Below are 25,270 nucleotides of genomic sequence, written 5' to 3' on the forward strand. Positions count from 1 at the left end.
CCATGTTTGTGTAGAATATGCTGTATCTTTAATGCAAAGACCCCCGTCCCGTTTTTTCGTAGTAGATCATCAGCTATTTACTCTACTGGCCTGGGAGTACAAATTTCCTTTCTCATTATTAGGACATGGTAAAGCTAAAACTAGGGTGAAATATGTGGTGAAAGAGAAATATTTCTTAATGGCTAATACTTCTTTATTAGCAAGTATTCCTATATTTACTGATGAAATAGTGTCATTCTTTGGCAAGTTCAGCATGACTTGCCAAAGTAATTAACAAGCAAATTACTAAATATAGAGAGACGTTTATATACAGGATGTTCAGGCTAAATTTGACAGTTTGCACAAAGGAAAAGAAAACACAATACTCCATTCAAAAATAAAAGTATTTTTTAAAAGATCGAAAAGTGTCACCTAGATTATGGCTGGGAGATAATAAATTACACAAAGCAGCCACCCTCAGCTTCTACCACAGTAGCAAGATGGCTCTGTATTTCTAGGAAGGTCTTCAAACTCTTCCTTCATTTGGCCACTAGCTCAGCCTTAGTGTTGCAGGTGTCTTTCTCAGCCATACCCCAAACATAGAAATCCATGGGATTATAATTGGGGGAAATAGGAGATCAGAAATTGGGGCTGTTGAAGTTGTAGAAAATCTCTGACAACCACTTCTGGCACTTTCTGATTTCTTTACTGCCCACAAGGGGCTACACAGAGGGGACAAACAAGGACAGACAAATGAATTAAGTTGATTACATCGACCCCAGAGCATGACTAGTACTTATTGAATCGACCCCGAAAGGATGAAAGGCAAAGTCGACCTCGGTGGAATTTGAACTTAGAACGTAGCAGCAGACGAAATACTGCTAAGTATTTCACCTGGTGTGCTAATGTTTCTGCCAGTTCACCACCTTCTGGCATTTTCTGGAGGTATGGCAATGAGCCAAATCCTGCTGCCACACACATAACCTTCTAGCAGCAACCCTCTCCAGTCAGGAATTGACCACAGTCTCCAACAGCTTTATGAAGCTGTCTGAATTGAATCTTGGGCCCTGTTCATCAGTTGTTGAATGAATTATGGTATATGGATGCAGTCAGAATAACTGCCATGTCCCTTCATGCTGGCCACAGCTTTGTAGTCTCCACTACAGTTGTCCCTGTCTTGTCTACTAGTCTTTATAGTATCCACAGAACACTGATCAGCAGTCATGGTGTCAGCATTTTGGTACCTGGCACAAATCATCACAGATTCAGATGGCTTCCAATCCTCCATGTCAGCAAACTTTTTCTCAAAAATAATTTTAATCTTTATATCGACTGTTCACTAACATATAAAGCTATTCCTGAAAAAAGAAGTAAAAAAATTGTAAAATTTAACTAGAACAGCCTGTATTTGTTGGCATAGAGAGAGTTATTTAAAATTTAATTCCAAAACATATTGCCTGGAAAGGGTATTTAACCTTAAATTATGGATATGCACCCTCTCATATCCTGCTATCTATGATCCCCACCCTTTTTTTGTCACTCACTATATTCATCCCTACATACCTCTGGCCTCCAGCTCTATCATTGTGTATCCCTCTATCTCCCTCCACACTTCACGTCTCCCTGTTTTTCATTTATCTGCTATTTTATTGTACTTCTGCTCTGCCCACCACCCTTTTTGTACAGCTACCGTCTCCCTGATCCACTCCTACTTCTCTCACCTTTCCTTCAAACTGATTTTAACTTTTGATTCTCAGATTTCTATATTAGGGTTAACTTGGAGTAAATATCAACAACAATATGAATGAAATCCCAAAATTAAATTCAATGACAATTCTTAAAAATATCCTTCAAACAGTTAAGAGAACTTGTTTTCAGCACTGTTGGTAAATCATTTAGTTGTCTCAGTCAGCTGAGACTACAAAGGGAGATGTGTGGTATTATGTTTCTGAAGATTTTAATAAAGCACATAAAGTATAAAGAAAAAAAAAAAACATCCAGTTCTCTCCTGTGTGCAAGCAGTAAAGATCCATCTCATTAGTACAATTGTTGAAACTAGAATCACAGTGGGAGCATGAGATATGACTTAAGTCACATCATCAATTCTTCTCAGTAACCCATCTATATCTTTCACCTCATATCTGATCTCTGCTGTCCAAACTACATTATATTTCAATTTCTTTCTGAAATATGGCATCATATATCTGTATAGAATCTACTTTTTCCACTAGTCAACTGTTATTGAGACTTTGTCTTCCTTTGGTTCAATTTATTGCTTTCCCATTCGTTTGATATTTTGGATATCTTTGACACACTATTTCTCATCTCTGATAGAACCATTTCTCAACAATTGGGGTCTCTGCTCTCATTTGATAGTTAGATTACTGTCAATCAAATAGATTCACAAAGTGGAAGATTTATTGTAGCAAAAGGAATATATCTGATTTTCTACCATATAACTCTGTCCCCAAACTTAGAGCTGTTAGTTTTATGTTAACTATTTTTGTTAGAAAACATACGTGCTATGGTCCATCAAAAACTACTAAAAAGGTAACTGATACTCTCTTCTGAGCTATATCCCTACACATCCCTCACATAACCTCAATATCTCCCAAGTGGTTCACTTGGGAAAAATACTGTTTGCAATAACCAGTTGATCTTTGTAACACCTTCAAATTATCATCATAGAAGTCCAAGGATCACTTTGCAAAGTATTTTTCCCTGCCATTCCTCAATCAAAATAGATCTGTTAGTTACTCACAAATCCTTCTTGATTGTGGATTGCTTTTTTTGTTAACTAAATAAGTGGAAAAAGTTAAGTGTCCATGACTATTTTCAGGACTTCTCAAACTGGTGGAAGGAAGTTATCTTTATACAAGTGTCTTGACCTAAATGCTTGCGACAAGGTAGCCTTTGTCTTAGACACCTAAGGGTCAGGTGGTGGAGGTTATATTAACCTTTTGCCTGTCCAAAGTATTTTCATAAATTTGTCCTAAACATCCATGCTTGTTTTCAGACTTTTAGTTAGCCCTTATTTCATACATTCTGGGTAATATAATGCTTTCCATTCATAAGTTTCAAGTTACTTCGGTGGCTGAAAAAAATTGGGAATGTGTATCCTATATGACACATGAACACCAGGGACATATGTCCTGTGTATCAAATGTGATACACAGGACAGGCAAAAGGTTAAACCAAGTGACATTAAGTGTACCATCCAATAACATGAACAATCTTTCCAACAAGTTTCCACAGAGTTTTTGTCTACCAAGGTTTTTGTTGACCTGAAAATCAGAAGATTTTGCCAAGGTGGTATATTCAAACCTGTTGAAATTCCAAAGTTACAAAGCAGACTTCTTACTCACTGTCCCTACCTGTGTCACTTGTTTTGATTCCAACTACACACACACATGCACACAATTACACAACAAAATCCCTTTCTACAGCCATGTATACACAATTACACTATATGCAATTACCATATGAGAATTTCTCATCACTCAAAGGTAACATTTCATGATATTTCTTCAACTACTTTCAATGTGATTTCACACTTATCCCTCACCTTACTAAATTCTTCAATTTTTGTCTGCAGGAATATGCCCTTTGTTTTGATGTCTTTGACATATTATCTTCATTCTAAACACTACAAAGGTAATGGGAACAGTAAAAAAAAAAAAAAAGCTATCCCTTTGAGTCTCTTTTGCTACAGTGATCAGTTATAGAGTTTCTGTAGCATCTGTAGAATCTTTGATCTCTGATATGGTTCTGGAGAACCCTACAAGGGATCTGCTTTCACACAGCCTCAATAACTTGGGAAAAAGTAATATCACAGATGTAGTTACCTATCTCTAAATGTAAATGCTTATCACTGTCAATATAGAAAGTTGCCTATTTTTGCAATCATACGTCCTTCTCCTCTTGGATTAGAAGTTCCTTCTCCAACTTAATGCCACAGTGAGACCAGTGCAGAACCTTCAACTTTTCTACACCATTGACTTCTTCATTTACAAAGACAGATATCTAGGCATTGAAATTACTTGAAATAGTTGTGATTAGTAAAACAATATATATATGAATATATATATGCACACACATGATTTCATCAAGGTTAAAAACCAGAAAAAAGAGTTTTCTCACTTTCTTAGCTCTTATTTTGTAGCAAAACAAACATCAAACATATTGATTTCTCATATAAAGATAAGGTTTCAAGTTTATAAAGAAGAGAAATGAGACTGAGTAAAGCATATACATTTGTCAAGTGTCCTTACATGTAAAAAAATTATAATGTATATTTTTTTAATATACCTATGTCATGTCATTATTTTTATTTTTCCACATTGCGATTGATACATATTTACATATATTGTGTTCCCTCTCAGTGGCCTTAATTCTGATCACAGAAAATATGTCATGATATGTGTTGTGACTGCAAAGCTTACTTAATGTATGTATGCATGTTTGTTTGCTTTGTACCAACAAAAAGAAAAAAAACTCACAATGATATAAAAGCTGCATAAAAAATAATTTATTTAAAACATGTTACATAAAAGAAAACTTGTGGTTACCACAAAATTAAATTAATACAGACTTCAAATATTTTTGAAGTCAGAGAAAAGTAGGAAATCTTGGAAAGATTTTGGCAAAGGGAGCTTTGAAACATTAAGGTAAAATAATCTTCCCAGATAATGGCGTATCCATATTCTGCTAATTTGCAGAAGTGTCAGTGGCTGCTGAATAAAAGAAAACCAGTCATTTTGGTCTACAGTCGTCCAGTCAGCAGTAACATCATCAGAATTCTGTATATAATATCGAATATGATCTTTATCAAAACCAATCAGTATGAACTGTTTAATGACTTTTTTAGCCCCTTTTAAAAATGCAAGCTTTACAGGGCAAGATGTTTCTGGAGCGTGAGCGGGACAATTAAAAGAAGCAACATGACTTGTATACTTCAATAATGATTCAACAGCTTCAAATCGTCCACTGTGTAAAGCATACCACAGAGGTGTTCGATATTCATTGTCTAAAATATTCAAATCCAGCCCAGCCTCTAACATGTCTTCAATGCATTCAGAGTGACCTAAAGAAAAAGAGAAAAAAGAATAAAGTATTAAAAAAGAACTAAAGTTAACAATAAAATTTTAAAACGGTATCAAATAAAGAGCTAAAAACCAATTATTTACATTATGTGTATGTATAGATTTATATCTCTGTGTATATGTAAACATACATATATACATACACATGCATATATACATATCACATACATGTGTGTGTATAGAAATGTTGAATAGGGAACTAGGAACTTTCTTATTCCAAACTAACTGCTTAAGACTGATGTAAAGATATGTAAATGCAGGACTGGGACATAGTTGTTTTAATGAAACATGTATGAAAGAAAATCTATTCCCCATATATACAAATATATTCATATAATATATAAAATTTATATATATTTATATAATATATATATATAGGGACAGGTGCGGCTATGTGGTAAGAAGCGTGCTTCCAAACCATATGGTACTGGGTTCAGTCCCACTGCATAGCACCTTGGGCAACTGCCTTCTATTATAGCCTCAGGCCGATCAAAGCCTCATGAGTGGATTCGGTCGGTAAAAACTAAGAAAAAAGCCCATTTTATGCAGGTGCCATGTAAAAAGCACTTGTGCTGGTACAATGTAAAAGTGCTGATGCCAATGTCATGTTAAAAGCACCCAGTCACAGTGGTTGGTGTTAGAGAGGGCATCCAGCCATAGAACCAGGCCAATTCAGACTGGAATCTGGTGTAGCTCTCTGGCTTGCCAGTTCCATCAAACTGTCCATCCCATGCCTGCATGAAAAATAGTTGTTAAAGGAGGATGATGTGTGTGTCTTTGTGTCTGTTTTTGTCCCCCATCACTGCTTGACATTCGGTGTTGGTTTGTTTATATCTCTGTAACTTAGTGGTTTAGCAAAAGGAACAAATAGAGTAAGTACCAATTTAAAAAAAAAAGTACTGGGGTTGATTTGTTTGACTAAAAACTCTTCAAAGCAATGCCCCTGCATGGCTGCAGTCTAATGACTGAAACAAGTAAAAGATAAAATATGATGATGATATGTGTGTGTGTGTGTGTGTGTGTGTGTGTGTATAAATATATATATGTATTATATATAATATATACTAGATGTACTCACTGTGACCTGTTGGGTCACAACCACTCCAAGTTGAAAATGTCAATGCGTGGCAGAAAAGGAAAAAATACTATTTTAAACTTCATGCAATAAAATTCTTAAATAATACAGTTCTCCTGCCTTTGCTATGGCAACATAAACACGACCAAATGTTTCTTCTTTGAAAACATTCAAATGGTCTTCAACTTTTTTTCCTCACCTTCTTCTTTGCCATTCTTTGTTACAACTGTTCCAAGTGAAATAAATGGGTGCTTCAACATAAAGTCATGTTTTTGCGAAATCATGATTAATACACAATAAAAAGGATTCTGACAATGTTGTTCATTGACAGTCATATACATCTTCATTATTTCTGAGACATATTCTTTGTTCATCTGACAGGTGAACTTGCAGTCTCACTATTGCAGGTGCTCATTCATGAATTGAAAATCCTAAAATGGATGCAACTGCTTCAGATGGGCAAATATACCTACCCGTTAGGTATTGACTAATTCCATTAACATTGTTTATTTGAACAGCAACTTGGTCATTTCCTTTCAGCGTGTACTTGATGACGTACTTAATTAACCTCACTGAGGCAACGATTTCAATGTTGCAGTGGCATTTAAATGCTCTTAAAAGTTCATATGAGATTCAACACCTCCCATTGCAACTGACTTTCACCTATAAAGAGATAGCCTCTTTGTCTGTTTTTCTGCCTTTTGATTAAGATGATAAAGATTGATATCTTATTTTAAACATTAGGCTGTCACACATGAAATGTTGTATTTGAAAAGTAACAATAAAATGTTTCAGAAGTGTTAGAGAACTGATTTATTTAATCAAGGTATGATCCCTGTTCATTTATGACCTTTACCCAACATTTCTCTAAGTCATACATTCCATCTTTTGCTGTGATAAACTGTCTGAATGCTTCAATCACCTCTTCTCTTTTTAAGAATGTTTAAGTGCATATGAAAAACTCAAAATGCTTAAATAAGTGATTATCAGTAGGAGAGATATAGGGAGGATGTTGTAAAATCTCATAATTAAGGCTTTGCAACTTTTGGACCATATCTTTTGAAGTGTGAGGACGTGCATTGTTGTGGAGCAAAATTGGGTCATCTTTATTCACTTGTCTGGGTTGCTTCTTTTTCAAATTCTATTGCATATAATCAATTTCCTGGCAATACGATGTTGCTGTTACCATTTTCCCTCATTGCAAAACTGAATAATGAATACCACCCTACGCAGACCACTAACTTCTGAAGGAGCAATGGTGGATTTGGGTAGTGTTTAGGTTACTCTCCTGAATCTAATCCCTGTCCAGCTCTCCTGATGTTGTCAAAGAGTATCCATTTCTCATCACATGTCCAGACCTGTGGCTGGTGCAAAGTTGCAAGCAGAGCAAGGGTGATGTGGTGGTAGAACAAGTAGAGCTATGGAAGCAAAGAGACAGGCTTGGAAAGATTGGAAGACTGGCACAACAGAGAACTATGACATCTATCTCGAAGTGAAGCTAGGAGACAGGTCTGGTTGATGAAGGAAGAAGCAGAAAGGAAGAGGTTTGACAATCTTCTACAGAGTAAGGACTAGGGGCATGAGGTGTTCTGCATTGGAAGACAGTGCATCAGAGAAAATTGTGATGTTGTAGGAGCGAAGTGTGTATGGATGAAAATAAACTTACACTGGAGGCATAGAAGTATCACAATGGGAGGCTACAAAATGTGGAAAGAGTATATTTACACATACACACATTATATTTTCATATTGATATACATACATTTATAGATCAATAGTTAGAAAAATACCTTTCAAAGCTATGATGTGCATAGCTGTTTTCTGAGCCGAAGAGCTGTCTTTCATATTAACATCACAATTAGCTTTTGTTAGAAGATGGATAACTTTTGAGAACCCTTCTATTGCTGCCAGCATAAGAGGTGTGTTACCACTGTCATTGTACACATTAGGATTTGCTCCTGCTTTCAGTAGTTGTTTCACCCCAGTTGCTTTATGTGCTGCATGATGAAGAGCTGTCCATCCATAACAATCAGTTGCATTCACATCACAGTCTGGCCGAGATAGAACTTCCTCTAAAATCAAATACTTCTTTTTAATAACTGGAAAAAAAAAAAACAACAACTGAACTGTTAGGAACACCACAAGGTACTCTTCATGCTTTATAATGTAATTTTATTAAAAAATGACACTGAAATAATTGGGTGATATTCATGATAATAGTAGCAGCTAACCTAGTTGAAGTGACTTGTTACTAGGATTTTCTTCAAATATTAGCTTTTGTTAAGGTAGTGACGAGGCAAAATGTTTTGTGGTATTTCAACCGTCTTTATGTTCTGACTTTACCTTTCATCTTTTTGGGGTTGTTAAAATAAATACAAGTTGAGTACTGGGGTCGATGTAATCGATTTACTCCTCCCAGAAATTGCTGGCCTTGTGCCAAATTTTGAAATCGATTTTAGCTTTTGATGAAGAATTACTTTTTTGTTATGTAATTGAAAAGATTTTATTGCTGAATCTCACTTCAATTAGGAAACACTTGAAAAAATAATCTATACATTTCCTTGTAAATATACTACTATAAATTTGTAATTTAAATTTTATCATTAGATGCTAGAACAAAAAGGAGAAATTTATAAAAAATTCGTCAAATTTTATCTCAGTTTGTCTAATTTTATCTCAACATAGAACAAATGAAAAATATATAACAAAATTACTCAATTTCATTTATTCATGCAATTCTTATGTTTTACTGAGAACAAATGTACTGAGAAAGCAGTTGGGCATAGAAATAACATTTGCAATAATATGGATTAATAACAGATAATACAGACTGGATAATGGATTCTTGAAGTAAAAGAAGACCAAGGAAGATGTGAGAGGATAGGATGAGCTCAGATATGAGACCTTTGGGGTTGACAGATGAGATAGCCTAGGGTATAGACCTTGTATCCAGGTCATAATGTAAAACTAAAAGCTAAAATGATGGTGATGATGATGATAAAAGGTTTTAGCCTAGTGTTGTTGCATCTCAGATAATTTCCATTATATTTGTTAAAATCATTACTGAATAAGATCAAAATTCAAAGAATTTTGAGTCGCAATATATCAAATTTTCAACATCAATGAACAAGCCTATCTAATTAGTGTTCATTTGATAAGTAGTTGCCAAGATTCTACTATTGTTACACAGAGAACACTGTCATAGATCATAATAGAATGAATAATCTTTCAAATTATTTTTTTTAATAAACTTTTACTTTAAGGAAACACTCAATCAGTAGTCATCAATATAAAAAATGTGAATCAGTGTGAGTCAGATTGAAATTGAATAGATTCGATAAAAATTAAATTTAATAAGATGTCAAAAGAGTTTTTTTGTATTTTGTTATATTCTTAAATTGTGCTGGGGTTCCATACTGTACAAACGAAAAAGTTCATTGCCAGAACCTGTTGACATGAAGAGGCCAATAACACATTAGACTACTAGCTCAGAAGAACTCAAGAACTCAAATTCTAATCTATTATAATAAAAATAAAGCCAAACTGTTCAACCTATTCCAGCTATGGAAAGAAAAAAGATGTAAATTTATGATGATAATGATGTTATTAAATTCTGTGCATTTTGTCAAAATAGAAATTGGTAGGAGTATTAATAAAAACAGTATTAGAAACAGTGGTGGAAGATCTGGCAGTAGTGTAGAGCATGCTGGGCAAAATACTTAGTGACATTTCTTCTGGTTTTACATTCTGAGTTCAAATTCTATCAAAGCTGACTTTGCTTTCATCCATTTGGCATTGATAAAATATATACCAGGCCAATGTAATTGACTATCCAATTCCTACAGAATTTCTGGCCTTGTGCCAATTGGGGAAAAGATTATTATTATTATTATTATTCAATGGAAATTGTAGCTGTGATACCAGTGCCAGTGGCATGTAAGAGAACCATCCGAATGTGGCGTTGCCAGCGCCGCCCCGACTGGCCTCCGTGCCAGTGGCACATAAAAAGCACCATCTGATCGTGGCCGTTTGCCAGCCTTGTCTGGCACCTGTACCGGTGGCATGTAAAAAGCACCCACTACACTCACGGAGTGGTTGGCGGTAGGAAGGGCATCCAGCCGTAGAAACATTGCCAGATCAGACTGGGCCTGGTGCAGCCTTCTGGCTTCCCAGACCCCAGTTGAACCGTCCAATCCATGCTAGCATGGAAAGTGGACGTTAAACAATGATGATGATGATTATTATTATTTAGAATTGTGGTTTTAAAGGTAGTGTTGAAAGTATTGTTAAGTTTGAAAGAATAGGCAGTACTCTTGGTTATCCTAAGTAAGATTGATGAGTTATTACTGAGTTTGAACAACTCCAAACCAACATCTGCAGGAAAAACTTAAGCAGGAAGGGAATTCCAGAGGTTTTCAGGTTTCCAGTAGACTGTTGGAATGAAAGTGCCCTATGATGCCAAAAGAACCTGCAATATTGAACCTGAAGAAACATAGATCTATGTACTGGGCATCTGAACAAGAACTTAATCTTAGCTAAACTTTGATAGTTCACCATTGAATCTTGATATGATGTGTAATCTACAGGAAATATCAGTCTCCTCTCACATAACAATTGTCAGATTTCTGCAGTCAAATACTGATTACTGAGAGACTACAATTGTGATTTTTGAGGATAAAAAGAAAGATCTTTGATGAAATGGTATGGTATAATTTTCACACACCTGAATGTTCAAACAGTTCATTTGGAAATGGCTTTTACTCATGTCATAAGATATCAACAAGAAATTCATGTCAAAAAGAGAAAAATTATCTTTTGTACATCTAATAAAGGAATATATCTAATTGGCATAAAAAGGGATTAAAGAACCAGTTTGAAGATAGGGTGTTCACCAGATCTCTAGCCAATTACTTCAAAGGAAGATTTAGTGGGAACTTAATTATCCTGCAGTATCTCATTTTGCCAGCGTCGAGTAAAGGCTGATTTATTCTTGATGGAAGGTTTTAGATTCAGTCATACATGAAGAGCTGCATACACACAGTTTTCTGTGAAGTTATAATGGAAAATGAATGTACTCTGATAAAGAACTCAGAGTACAAATGATCTTAGTGTGCGCACATCAAGCAATCTTTTTCAATAAGTTTTAAACTTTCTGGAAAATGGGCACCAGATCCAATATCTTACTGATTTATCAAAAGAACATGGACCCAGTAATATCATCCTAGTACCAACTCAACAGAAAGAGTATGCAGCACAAATGAAATATCAAGGTTTGAGATTTGTTATTGATGACCAATGTTTCTAAGGAAACAATCTGGACACTGAAAGAATCTTTGAGGATAAAAGACAGTGTTGTAACATTATTTACATTTGACGGATATTTGTCCTCATCTTGTTTATTGTTAACATGTTTCAGCTGATACAACCCTCCAGTAGCCCGTGCTCTTAACCACTATGCCTTATGCCCAAACTTTATGTACATAATTCCTCATCTCTTAAATATAGAACAGTGTTGTAACAGTTGTTCAAGTGAAAATAGTTTCAACATTCCAAGTGTATGACATATCTTCTGTTTGGTTCTGAGTTGATCATCAGAATCATACTTATAAAGTGTAGTGATCTTTCATTGATATTTGTTGATATATTGTAAAAAGTGAGTACACAGTGTTTTGGAAATTTTAGTATTTTCTTACTCTAGATAAAGGTAGATAACTAAGTATTGGCATTCGTATAGGGGTTCTTGTGTCTTTGAAAGAAAATGTTCGAAGGACTGGTTTAACAGCTAATTGGATTTCATGTTGTACAATATACTTGAGTGAATAAAACTCACAAATCCATAAATATAATTAGAAATATTTAGTTATATACATTAAAAAAAAAGACTGAAAATTTGTTATCAAAGACTAAATGAAATTTTATGTTATGAAGTTTATAGAAAGCATTAGTAGTTTGAACATTTTAAATGTATTTGAAGCAAATAGCTATTAATTTTTTATTTTGAGTATATAACTGATTTTGTAATTGAAAGATTAAAAGAAAGAATAAAGAGAAATTGTTATTTCATTTCATTTGTTGAGTCTGAAGGAAGGGGTATTATCTTTGATTATTTACTGATCCTCTGAGACTAGTTAGCTTGATGCTGTTAATGTTTCATTTAAACAGCTGTAGGTTCACAGCTGCAGGAAAGACAAAAAGAAGGGAGAAGATTCCAGAGGCATGACAATCTAAAGAGGAAGGACTGAATATAATGGTTAGTGTGGTACTCAGGGATTGGATATCCAAAGTGACAAGCGGTAGGAAGACAAGTGAGATTGAAGTGCTTGAGTGGTGGTGAGTGGGACCAACCAGCTCTGAGGAACAGAAGCCATTGTTGAGTCCGGAGGAAAAGGTACTGTCTTTGATTTCTGTAGGCCCTCTGAAACTAGGTAGCTTGATGCTATTAGTGTTTCAGGCAAACAAATGCAGGAAAGGCAAGAGAAAGGAGAAGATTTCAGACATTCTGGGGAAGAAGGACCGAGTATAATAGTTAGAGTATAATGATAGAAAAGGCAGAGAAAAGAGGTAGCACAGCTGTGGGTCAGAAGCTGGAGTGTGTCTATTAGTGAGTGAATACTAATTAATTGAATGGCTCTTCTCTAGATGCTGACAGTACTTTCCCAGATGTGAAAGCAATACACCATTGTATGTCTTACTTGAGCCTTGAAATCTGTTAGCAGCTGTTAAGGACTAAAGTATTTTCTGGCCTTGAAGAGAAAGGGCCACTCTTTTGGATGTGGTCCCAGCTATACTCAGGATATCTATCATCTCACCAGGAGAAACACTCAGTAATTGTGAGGTCCAGTATTTGGAGCAACTGTGAGGGTACTGTCCATGTTTAGTGGAGGTGTTGTGTGGCAATGTTTTATATGAGTCTTTTTTTTTGCTGTAAAAATATATTAAAAAAATTAAAAACGAAAACAAGATCATGGAACCACACTGAAGGATTTTCTCATGGTTTCCATTTATGGAATCAATACAGGTTTGGCATGTAGTAGCTTAGCTGCATCTGGATGATGCATAGTTGCCAAAAATTGGGAGGAATGAAAGGTTATGCTATCTGCTTAAGAGTGGGCACTGTTGGATGTGACAGCAAGTGGATCATTGATGGACAAAAAGATGAGAGTGTTGCACAAAAGCAAAATCCTGAGGAACACCTGCGTTGATTGAAAGAAGGGGCAGAAAGGGTTTTCTTAACAAATGTCACAATGGTGTGATCAAAAGGATGTATCAAATTCCAAGATATTAGTTTCAAATTTTGGCACAAGGCCAGCAAGTTCAGGAGAAAGGATACAATGACCCCAGTGCTCAACTGGTCCTTATTTTACCCATCTCAAAAGGATGAAAGGCAAAGTCAACCTCAGAGGAATTTGAACTCAGAATGCAAAGATGGATGAAATACCACTAGATATTTTGCCTGATGTGCTAATGATTCTGCCAGCTTGTTACCTTACAAATCCTGAGATATTGACAGATAATTTGCATGGCAGACATAATTGAAAGCTTTGCTGGGGCTTCAACATCGCTTGCTTTTCTCACTGGTGAGACATAAGCAAATAGGTCTCCAAGGGATCTGGCTCTGCAGAAGCTGTGCTGGTGGTCACTGATGAAACAGAGATCCAAAGTGTTGGAAAATGTCAATGTTAATAGCTGTTTCCATTACCTTAGAAATGTTACAGATGAGAGCAACAGAACAATAATGGGCTGGGCTAGAGGGGTTACTTTTCTTTTGAATGAAACATACTAAGGCATACTTCTAAATGTCAAGTAAATTGTCATAGAGAGTAAGAGATGGGAGAGTTTGGTGAGTGCAAGAGCAAGTTCTGGAGCTCAATGTTTGATTGTAATGGAAGAGACATAATCAGGGTCAATGGCCTTGTTTATTTGAAGCAGCTGGAGGTATTTCTGCACTTGATGCATTTGTGCAAGATGGGGAGCCTACTGGAATAGAAGGGAGTAGATTTGGAAGTTCTCAGATGGGGATGTGTAGTGTAAAGATGGACACAAAGCAAGCAGTGAAGAAGAGGCTTTCTCCATGGGTGGTACTGTTTACAGAGGCATCGTTATTCTCAAGAGGAAGAAAAGAAAACTCCACAAAGTTGGTGGAGATTCTATTAGCCAGGGACTCACAGGATTGGCTGTAGTTTTGGAGGTGAGAAAGCTTGAGGCCCACATGGTACATGAAGGCATCCTTTGCACACTGGATAATGGTCTTACAAAAATTGCACTGCTGGGTGAACAACTTCCAGATTTGTGGAGTGGGTGACACTCTCCAAGCATTGCAGGCCTTTGTGTGTGTGTGTGTGTGTGTGTGTGTGTGTGTGTGTGTGCGAACAGTGTGGACTTGAGACATTGAGATTTTGTTGTGTGTGGGACGTGGTGGGACATGCCTGAAAAGATGTTATTCACTCAGTTATTTCTGATGGGTCAAGAGTAAGCATGTGAGCTGCCAAGGATCCTCAACTAGTTGGGTGTCTTGAAGGACTAGTGTGCAATATGTGAGTGTGTGTAGGACAGCTTCAATGAAGTAGAAGTTGGAACTTCCAATAAGTACAGAGACAGACATGGTTTGGAGGTGAGAAAGAGACCATGAGTGTTTGAAGTAATACTTCAAACACTCTTGGTCAAATATTCACTGTGTGAGTGGGAAACGGAATAAGCCTATAATAGAAAACAACAGTAGTTGTGGTGGCTTTCAAAGCTATTTTAAAGCAAATTATACTTGAGATGTAGCTTTTATTAATATCTGATGTTTCAGTTTCATAATTTTTTCCAGACTACACAGATATAAAAGTCTTCTGCATGTGATGTTAAATCAAAGTTAGTATAATAACTGTAGCCATTTCATTTTTATTATAAGCAAATTATCTTAAGATTTAACTCTTAAAACATAATTTCCAATAATTTGCAATCTTTTAACTGATAATCAATAAACTTTGTAAGGGAATACACATTTATTTGCTATACACATGTATAGCAAATAAATGAGTGCTGGCGAGAAAGTACCACATATTGACTGCAATATTTTTATGTTCAGAATTGTTGAAGCATAGAATAAACAACCAGTGGAGGTTGTTAGCTGTCAGGGACACTGCATCCTCTGAAATTTCTGTTCTTTCTGAAATTAGCCAACACTATTCCTGATGTTCCATCCTTTCCTCTTGATGGCTTTTTTCACTTTTTTCTTAGTTGTTTCAAGGATTTAATCAAACAAATCACTTCTAGTATTTATAACTAAGTCTGGTTCTTATTCTGTCAGCTTCTTTTGCTGAACCACTAGGTGATGGGGATGCAAACAAACCAATACTGGTTGTCAAGTAGTGGTGGGGAGACAAACACAAATACATACTATGGCACCACACAGTTTCCTTCCACCAAATTCACTCACAAGGTAACATTGGTCAGCTTAAAGCTTTAGTAGATTAAACATGCCGAAGGGGCAGCACCTGTCTTTTTGTGTCATATTCCATCTATACTGCAAACATTTGGCTATCATTATTGTGTCTCTTTATTTGACTTATTGCTGCTTTCTGTCTCCTTGTTTACTCTTTTCTGATGAGTTGTAGAACAGCTGAGCATTACATACATAAGCTCATTATCATTTGTAAAATATCAAGCTGGCAGAATCATTATTCGCATGCCAGACAAAATGCTTAGTGGCATTCCATCTGTCATTACGCTCTGAGTTCAAATTCTGCTGAGGTTGATTTTACCTTTCATCCTTTAGAGATCGATAAAATAAGTACCAAGTGAACATTGATATCATAGAAATTGTCTTACCTCTCCACTAAAATTGCTGGCCTTGTGCCAAAATTTGAAATCATTATTTTAAGATATCTGTGACAAAGAAAGGGATGAAAAGCAATGATAGAAAGTCTCAGGTTGTTGGATTTCAGAAACAAGACAATGCAGGATTGAGCAAAGTAGTAAGTTGCTTATACTGAAAACCTGATGGTAAATATATCAAATGAATATATATGATTGAAGTGAATGACTTTTCACTTTACTGGTATGACTTATTTAACTCGTACAGTTTATATAATGTCTTCAGTTCAGTACGAATGAGCTGAAAGATTCCTAATCTAATTTCTCGCCATATTACAGTTAGCTATTTTGTTGTAATTATTTTTTACAAGATTACACTTGACACCATTGATTGCATCACTAGTTTTCATATAGGTTTGGTGATGCATACAGGAAAATATGCTTTATTTCATGATAACTTCTACATTGACAGGAACACCTATACATGCTTTATTGCATACAGGAAAATAGAACTCATATGTGTGTGTGTGTGTGTTTTATTATTAATCAGCAGAAGGTGCATAGTGACTCAAGGACTGAGAGTTTTGTACCTTGGCATGAAGTTCTCAGCCCTTGATTCACTCTGTAAGTTTTGCTGATTATTAATGAAATAGTTTTCGTATACTAATTAATACTGATATTTAATGAAGAAAGAAGAAAGATGAATGTTTGAAACAACTGACCTCAAAATATAAACAAACTAATATCTATAACATGGGAAGAACATAAAAGAATTAAAATTAAAGTACCTACTTGAAATAATAAGAGGTGTATTTTGTCCAGGATCTCTAGTATTGATATCAACACCATTGTCCAAGAGGATTTGGAAACATTGTAACAAGTCCTTCTGTGCAGCAATATGGATGGCAGCATTTCCACTCTTAGCTGTCATATAGCAGTCACATTTTGCTTCAATTAAAGCTTTTATAATGTCTGGTTTATTTTCTTTTGTAGCCAAGATCAATGGTGTTTCTCCAGAACTATTTTGGCAGTCAATATCAGCACCGGCTTTGATCAGAGAGTTTGTGCATTCTATGTAGCCTTTCTCTGAAGACAAAAGTAAAGCTTCTTTCAATTCATTTTTTGGTACACTGCCTGGGACATCCAGAAGCAATGATAAAATACGTTGATTGTTCTGCTTCACACAACTAACCACACTGGATGAAAAGTAGAAAATAAAAAATTAAATTCAGTGAACCTTTTTATACAGAACAGAATTCAAGGTCATTTATAACACTTCAGTAATGAGAATGAATAACCCACAGATGCCATCTGAATGAAATACAACAGTTAAGTTTGTGATGACATATTTCATTACAAAAGAGCTAACTGGAAATAATAATGCAGTGATGGAAAAACAATATTAGTCAATGGCTAATATCAATTTCATATTTACTGAATGATTCTCTTATCATTTTGACAAGTACAACAAAGACTATGATTCACTGATGAGGTCCATAGTAAGTGAAACTTGACTGGAGTTGTCTGCTGTATATGCAGAAGGAAAGCAAAATCCTGGATTTGGTATTTTTATAAATTTAGAGACTATTGTAGAAGGTAATTTTTAAAGAATGTAGAAATTTTGACTGTTAAAAATAGCCAACTTCACCATAAGAATAACAGAAGGATGGAGGTAGGGAGGAAATCACCAAGAGATACCTTCTGCTTAAAAACAAATAATCAAGTTGATGCCAACATAGTGCAGTAATTAAAAATTAATTTATTAATTCTGGTGAAAATAAATGGGAGGGGAGACAACTTCAAAATTTAGAAGAAGAATGATTTGCAGTAGGGAGTCAGTGTGATCGTTGATTAGTATAACAGCAGATATATTTCAATCATTTATTTTTTATTTGTTTGTGGCCATGCTGGAGCACTGCATTGAAGGGCTTTAGCTGAATGAATCAACCCCCCCCAGTACTTGTTTTTATAAAGCCTGGTACTAATTCTATTGGTCCCTTTAGCCAAACTGTTACATTATGGGGACAAAAAACTAACACTGATTGTCAAGGGTGATGGGAAATACACGCACATGCATCACACACACACACATATAAACATGCATACACATATATATATAATATATGAAGAGGGGCTGAAAAGTTCCTGGCTTTAAGGGTATTGCAAAAGGCCTGGTTGGAGGCCCAACCTTTCAGATTCTTTTACAGGGCCTAGAAAAATTGAAGGACCACTATAATAAGTGTGTGAATCTGAGAGGGGAATGCATTGAATAAAATTATAATTAACTGATCCTCCTGTATTTTCTTTTACACAAAGCCAGGAACTTTTCAACACTCCCTCGTATATGTGTTAATGACACATGTGCAGTTAATGGATTTTTTTTCCTTCTCTGGACTTATCTTTTCTCCTCTTCTGACAAAGAGCTATGCTCAAAATGTTAAAAACCTATTCTTTTTTCTACTTTTATTAAGTGTCCAGCTAATATATTCCATATGTATATCCTCTAGTTTTGTTGTTCATTTTAATGTTCAACTTTTAATGCACAAGGCCTGAAATTTGAGGGGAAGGTTACATCGACCCCAGTGTTCAACTAGTACTCATTTTATCGAACCTGAAAGGATGAAAGGCAAAGTTGACCTCAGTGGAATTTGAACTCAGAATGTAAAGACAGACGAAATGCCGCTAAGCAGTTTTCCTGGATTGCTAACAATTCTGCTAGTTCACCACCTTTATAATAGTATATAATATATATCGGTCAGTAATTCGTATATCAAAAATGAGGCACACTCTAAAACATTAGAGTAGTGATATTTAGAAGATTGTTTGTTACACCAGGCAGAGAGTGGCCATTGGCTTCGTGCCTATAAAGCACTTAGGTGTACTGGCTACTGGTCAGACTCAAATGGCTGGAGGCAGCACATAACCTTTCTACAACTGGAGGGAAGAAAATATCATGGTTAGTTAAATTTGTAAACAAAATGAATTCTGGAATAAAACTCTACTGGCAAAAGTTTGGGTATGATGGAGTCACCACCCTTAGTTTGATTTCAGTTATGTCCATGACTCCTGCCGAAGACATCTGAAGTTGGTAGCATTTTCCTAGTTGGTAAATAGGAATTCCATGTTCCCAACATGAATTTCCTCTGATGAGGGCACAAACTCATTATCTCATCTTTGGAATTTAAAAATCTACCCAGATCAAGTGAGTTTTACAGGATTCTTGCTCTTTTGGCCAAACAAAGCTTACATCATTTGCTCCTGTTGAGGTACAGCCCTGGTTGTTCTTGGAAACTCCATTTAATTATGTATGACATACCCTCCTCTTTTAAATGCCATGCATAGCTAGCCAAAGACATGATGTTGCACCTCTGTATCATAAAGGAGGGGCCATGATTGCTAAGATGATTACGGAATCAACATATTTCCATGTCTGTGCTCTTGTGCTTGTGGTGTTACTGCTGCTGTTGTTACTGCCGGACCCATTGCTGCTGTTGCTACTGGTATCATTGCCAATATTGCTGTTATTGATGGTGCTGCAGTTGCTACCACTGCTGGACACATAACTGGTGCTTTTATTGCTTCTGTAACTGCTGCTGCTTGATACACTGTTGGTGTAACTGCTACCACCGTTGCAATTGCTGTTGCTACTGTTGTTATTAGCATATATGCTGTTGGTGCCATTGCTGTTGTCTTCTTCTTCTTCCAATCAGGACTCACGCCATTAGCCACAAAGAATAATCTCTAATTCAAGTCTACTCTAAGCCACTAAGAATGCGCATGGCAACTTGGAGATCCACCCACCACACGTAATAGACTGGCGGTTGCATGGTTGTGCAAGCTACATTGTTATCCTCTTTCTGTAAACGGTGGCTTTTATCGAGTGGCGAGCTGAACCATCCTGGAGTACAGAGGATTTGCAATTTAAACTAGGGTCTGAAAGTTTACCACACCATAGTGGGTTACACCATGGTTCCTCTGCTTTGTGGCAGAAGTAGGAAGAAAGAGTGAGAGAAAGTTGTCATCATCATCATTGTTCGGCCATGGACGAGACAATGGAATTTACTATGTTACGGCAGACTTCACGGTCCATCATAGCATTACGGAGGTCCTGTTGCTGGATGCCTGTATCCCTGGAGATTACATCAGGGTAGGAGAGTGTGCACCCTCTGGTATCGCGAGCAGATGGCTTCCAGAGGAGAAGAGTAGAAATTGCCTCGTTTTCAGCTCTACAACAATGTCCAGCAAACTGGACTCTTCTACCTTTCACAAGAGATGATACAGGTGGTAGTTTCCCATATATTTGTACTTTGGTTGGATGATGCTTCCACAAGAGATTTTGAGCTCTCATAAGGAGGCGAATGTAAGTTCCATCCAACCACCTCTCAAGCTTTTTTGATAACGTCCAGGTTTCTGAGCCATATAGTAGAATTGGTTTGACTGTGGCTTTGAAGATTTTAAGTTTGAAATCTCTACTTAGATTTGATGACCAGATCTTATACATATCATTACAAGCTGATCAGGCCATACCCTTTCTAATTAGAAAATCTTTTTCAGATGATGATAAGTATGACCCAAGATATTTGTAATCAGAAACCATATTTAAGGGCGTATTGTTGAGAGTATGGCTGATGAAATCACTGAGTACAGCGGGGTTCCCCCCACCATCACCAGAGCCTCATGGAGCTTAGGTGTTTTTGCTCAATGAACACTCACAATGCCTGGTCTGGGAATCAAAACCGTGTTCTTACGACCGCGAATCCGCTGCCCTAACCACTGGGCCATTGTGCCTCCACATTGCTGTTGTTGCTGTCAACACCACCACTGCAACTGCCAATACCAGTCACCGCCTTAACCTCATACACAACACTTTTGGAAGTGCTTCGATCACCCACTGGGCACTCGTTGTTAACCCTTCATGAACATTCTCCCTCTGCACATGGTTTAGGAGTGCCCACTAATATTTTTTTAATGCTGGGTACACAACTGAAAGAGACCTTTGTGTCTATCAAACAAACATCTGTATCCCATGTGACTGTATAAAGTGTTTATCCACCAATCTAAGAAATATCCTACTTAAGCAAGTCTTGAAATTTTTGCTGGTGCAGCTCCCTATTACAATGATACTTTGGCATTGAATGGGTTTAAGGATTGCTTCTCTGTTATGCTGGTACTTAACATCTGCAAAAGTTATTTGGTTTGTCCCACCCTTCTCACTTAATGTCACTATTACCTATCTGTCTTTATTCATTCAAACTCTACATATCTCTCAAGTCATCTAGCAAGTACTGGGAAAGACTATACTTACAAGGTGTAATAAGACTGAAATGTGTCTGGAGATGTCTCACATACTTAGCAAAGATCAGACACACCTACATTACACGTCTTCATGTGATTTCTATTTAATATTCAGGTTGGTATCTTTTGTCCAGAATTATGAGGGTTGGCTAAAAAGTTCATAGGCTGACCAAGATTCTCTTAAGCAAGGTGAACAAATAAGGTTTATTTTTCAATATAGTCCCCCCTTGTGGGCTACAAACTTCTTCCAGTGCTTGGATTCCATTGGTGAAAAAGCTTAGTTTTATCCTGTTACTCAAAAAAGTCATCAACAGCAGATGTGATGTCATTAACACTGTGACACTAGTTCCAAATCAAGTGTTTTTTCATGTTGGGTAACAGAAGATAGTCAGAAGGGGCTGAATATGGAGGGTGATCAAAGCCAGTCATGTACAACAACCATTGAAACCAAGGCCTTATGTGCTGGAGCATTGTCCTGATGAAACAAAACTTCTTTTGCCAGTTTTCCTTGGCATTTGGTCTTGATAGCCTTTTGTAACTGCCTCAGCAAAGTAGCATAGTACTCTCCATTAGTGTTGTGGCCCTTTTTGCATCCCCCAAAACTATATGGATTGTCTCTTTGTCATTGGCTCAAAGTGATGAACCCAACACTACCCAACACTCTTCATGTTATCCCAGTCAATGACCAGAAATATTAATAATCCTTCATGATAGCGTGCTGCTTTTTATCAACCAGTGGCTTGTATCACTTTGTTTGGCAGTCTTGAAAGAATCTTTTGTTTGTGCTGCTACCACTAACTTGTTTGTCATCAGGGATAACTTTGATGCACTTAAAATGTATTTATGATGTTTATTTCTATTCTGTTGTTGAAGGATTTTTGGTGTTAAAATGAAGTGTGATTGTATTAAACAGTTTCAAATTTTTTGTTGTCATTTTAAACATCAACAAACAAGAACAACAAAAATCTATTCAATCTATCACAGTCATGGATCATCTGTGGTTCATCAATTTTTCTGCATGGCACGTCTGATGAAAAATTACCTCAAATTTTTTCTTTTTTTTTAGTACTGCGGCCAGTACACAAGTATGCCCCCTGATTTTGTTTCCTCATAACTTCCAGAAAAATTAATATTTTCTAATGTAATATTCTACAAATATGCTTTAGATGGTGTAGGTTCCGATTACATTGGAATTTGTTGTGAAAAGAAATTTCCCATGAGTGGGGAGAGGAGTTTCGGAAAATCCATACGAGTTAGCTTTGTTCTCCCACAACTTTTAGAAAGATGGTTACTTTTTTTTAATGAAATTTTTTACAAATACCTTTGAGACTGGGTAGATTACGATCATATCACACTTAATATACATTAAAAAAAAATGGTGAATTCGTACACATTGACACATATCACAATTTTTTTTCAAAATTTCAAGTTTCATTTTGAAGATATACGAAGTGTATCAGTACGTATTTATGTATATTTTTCACAAATTCCGATATCATCAGAATCAACACACTGAAGCATATTTGGTGAAAGTTTCATTAAAAAATATCCAATTTTCCTGAAAATTATGAGGAAACAAAGTTGGAAAAGGGCACACTTGTGGGCAGAGTTAAAGGACATGGACCACACCCACTTTCGTTTTATTTTTTTTTCTGCAGAAACCTATCTTTATGACTGCGGAGATTCTGAATCTGCGAACAAAATCGGTATTTCAAAACTTTAATCCCTCCACCCAGTTTTTTACTTTTTTTAGAAATTTTTTTTGGTGAAATATGGAGATTATGATTTTGAAAAAAACACAAAAACCCCTCCTACTAAAATAGCAGACATAAAAAGTATCTAAACAGAAAACTCGACATGCTAGAAATAGAAGCTAAGAGACAAATCATGTTTTCAAAATTTTAATTTTCCCCACCCACACTCTTTTCTTTGCCAGAGAGATAGAGAAGAGGAAAATAAAAATTTTGAAAACGTGTGTTTGGGGTTTTCAAAATCTTCCATTTTTATGTACGCTCCAACCGGAAAGTCCGACAAGGTAGCAACAACAGCCAAACCGAAGATCCACTTTCTAAATACGAATTACAAAAAAAAAAAAAATAAAAAAAAAAAATAAAATGTCATTTTGTTGTCCTGTATGTGCAAACTAATTTTTACATATCTCTCTTAATTCCAAAAGACCCTCAACCACAACATGTTCACTTTCTGTCACAGATGCGCTGGCGGAGTGGAGGGGTGTTTATTTATTTTTGAAAAGTTGAAGTTTTACAAAATTTTTTTCAGAATCATAGTCTTTTCTACGTATTTTTCTACGTATTTCGCCAAAGACAATTTCTAAAATAAGCGAAAAATTGGTGGTGGTGGTGGCGGCGGTAGTGGGGCGGAGAGAATTGAAATTTTGAAATGTTGATTTGTTTTGCAGATTCGGAATCTCCGTAGTCGAGAAAGTGGGTTTCTGTAGAAAAAAAACAACAAAAAAACGCCCCCCACCCAATAACCGAAAATGGGTGCGGTCCATGTCCTTTACCTCCGCCCACTTGTGTAGGTTTGCCCTGCGGTCGGTATGGTGAAGTGTCATGTGGTCCACTTCTTGAAAAGTTTGTTCATGCCTAATCAGACACAATCACACCCTCCAGTCTTAAATAATCCTAATGAACACCATATAAATAATACTTAACAAACAACCAGGAGACAGCAAATGTAAAAAAATGAAAAAAAAAGGAAAAATCTCCAGTCACGAAACAAAATTAACTTTCAAAAGTTTGTAAGAAAATGAAAGTGACACTGTATTATCAAAGATTAATGGAATGTTTTTTGATGTTCCGCGATTTTGAAAAAATTATGAAAACAGTTCATTAGATCAACACAACTATATTTACTTTATCGATACTGTTCAGACGAATGGCAAAGTCGATTCTGGCATAATCGAAATTCGGAACATATAGGGATTATGTTCTGAATTCCGATTATGCTGAATACTGTAAAGCATTGTGTTCCAACACATGAAAATATTTCAAATAATATCCACAATGATCGAACGTAGAAATGATACTAAAATACAGATCAGCTAGTCCATCACTTATTTTACTTCTATCGGAATACTTTCCCTCTTTAAAGAATAATCGAATAATCAGAAGTTTTCTGGTTTGTTGATAATAATTGGCGTTAAAAGTAATTTTAAACAACATTTAATGCTAAAGATTAATTTTCAAAACACTAAATCAATGTTTATTGGGCATTATTGTACGTCGTGATTAGATTTTAATCTAAATTTCTGAGTAGTATGAAATCTGTGACTTTTTGGTTTTATTCTCTGTAAAGAAACATTAGTTTGACAATAGATATTATTTAAAATTGTCTGTAGCACTAATAATTAGTAAATAAGAGACGAGGAAAATTATAACGATACTTTAAAGAACAAAAGTAATAATCACACAGATAGGTATCTATCGTATATAGTAGAGTAACTGGTTTTAGAAAAAACAGAAACATTGTCGTGCTGCATTTTTCTGGGTATAAATAGAAATGGTACTAGCAGCGATAACCAAGAGGTGTTATACTAAACAGTCTGCCTAATTAGGATATATTCCATCAAATTAGAATCTACAGTGCATTAAATCAAGAGACTTTGTTTCTAGCCAATATATTCTTGCTTTATTTTATTTTTGTATTCCGAATCATAAGTTCAAGCATAGGAGAAACTTATGAAGATCTAAAACAGATCTGTGATACAGACGGTAATCAACAGTTGCGACAAACAAAAATATAACTTTTTCCGTCTCGAAAGCCGTTTTTTGAGAATGCGAAAGAATGCTGAACTTGTATGTTGCTATCATCAAAAATATTTCGCATAAGTTATTTTCAGAGATTAGGGAAAACATTATACATATATATATATAACACAGCTTCTTACCTGACCATATTCCTTCTATTATCAAAGGAAAAACAGTATTTACGTTATCAGAGTCTTTGAGCAGAGCTGCAGAGCTATTTTTATGGAAGGACAAAAGTAGAATTAATA

General features: G+C 35.9%; 1 protein-coding gene and 1 long non-coding RNA gene across 3 annotated transcripts; one reads left to right on the top strand and one right to left on the bottom strand.

Annotated features, from left to right (window-relative positions):
* Positions 1-1,499: 1,499 nt before the first annotated feature.
* LOC118767166 lies at positions 1,500-23,570 on the top strand. Its single transcript, XR_005003070.1, has 3 exons — positions 1,500-1,514; positions 2,226-2,230; positions 23,204-23,570. It is a non-coding gene; the product is annotated as an uncharacterized LOC118767166 (long non-coding RNA).
* Positions 4,486-25,270, bottom strand: LOC115222305 (ankyrin repeat and SOCS box protein 3). Of its 2 annotated transcripts, none has more exons than XM_036511278.1 (4): positions 25,163-25,270; positions 16,750-17,153; positions 7,947-8,228; positions 4,486-5,062 (listed from the first exon to the last, which is right to left on the bottom strand). In XM_036511278.1, the coding sequence occupies exons 1-4, from the start codon at positions 25,168-25,170 to the stop codon at positions 4,572-4,574; spliced, it is 1,185 nt and encodes a 394-aa protein (XP_036367171.1). In that variant the 5' UTR covers positions 25,171-25,270; the 3' UTR covers positions 4,486-4,571. The 2 variants fall into 2 exon arrangements, with proteins under 2 accessions (XP_036367171.1, XP_029648343.1); XM_029792483.2 differs by having other exon boundaries at positions 7,947-8,255.

The sequence above is a fragment of the Octopus sinensis genome, linkage group LG19, assembly GCF_006345805.1.
Source record: "Octopus sinensis linkage group LG19, ASM634580v1, whole genome shotgun sequence".
Classification (NCBI taxonomy): Eukaryota; Metazoa; Mollusca; class Cephalopoda; order Octopoda; family Octopodidae; genus Octopus; species Octopus sinensis.

Excerpts from the sequence above, each read along its gene's own strand:
- LOC115222305 (XM_029792483.2), bottom strand. Across the intron at positions 8,256-16,749 it reads TACACCTCTTATTATTTCAA|TTATTAAAAAGAAGTATTTG; the intron begins GTAGGTACTTTA and ends TTTTTTTTCCAG. Across the intron at positions 5,063-7,946 it reads GCACATCATAGCTTTGAAAG|GTCACTCTGAATGCATTGAA; the intron begins GTATTTTTCTAA and ends CTTTTTCTTTAG.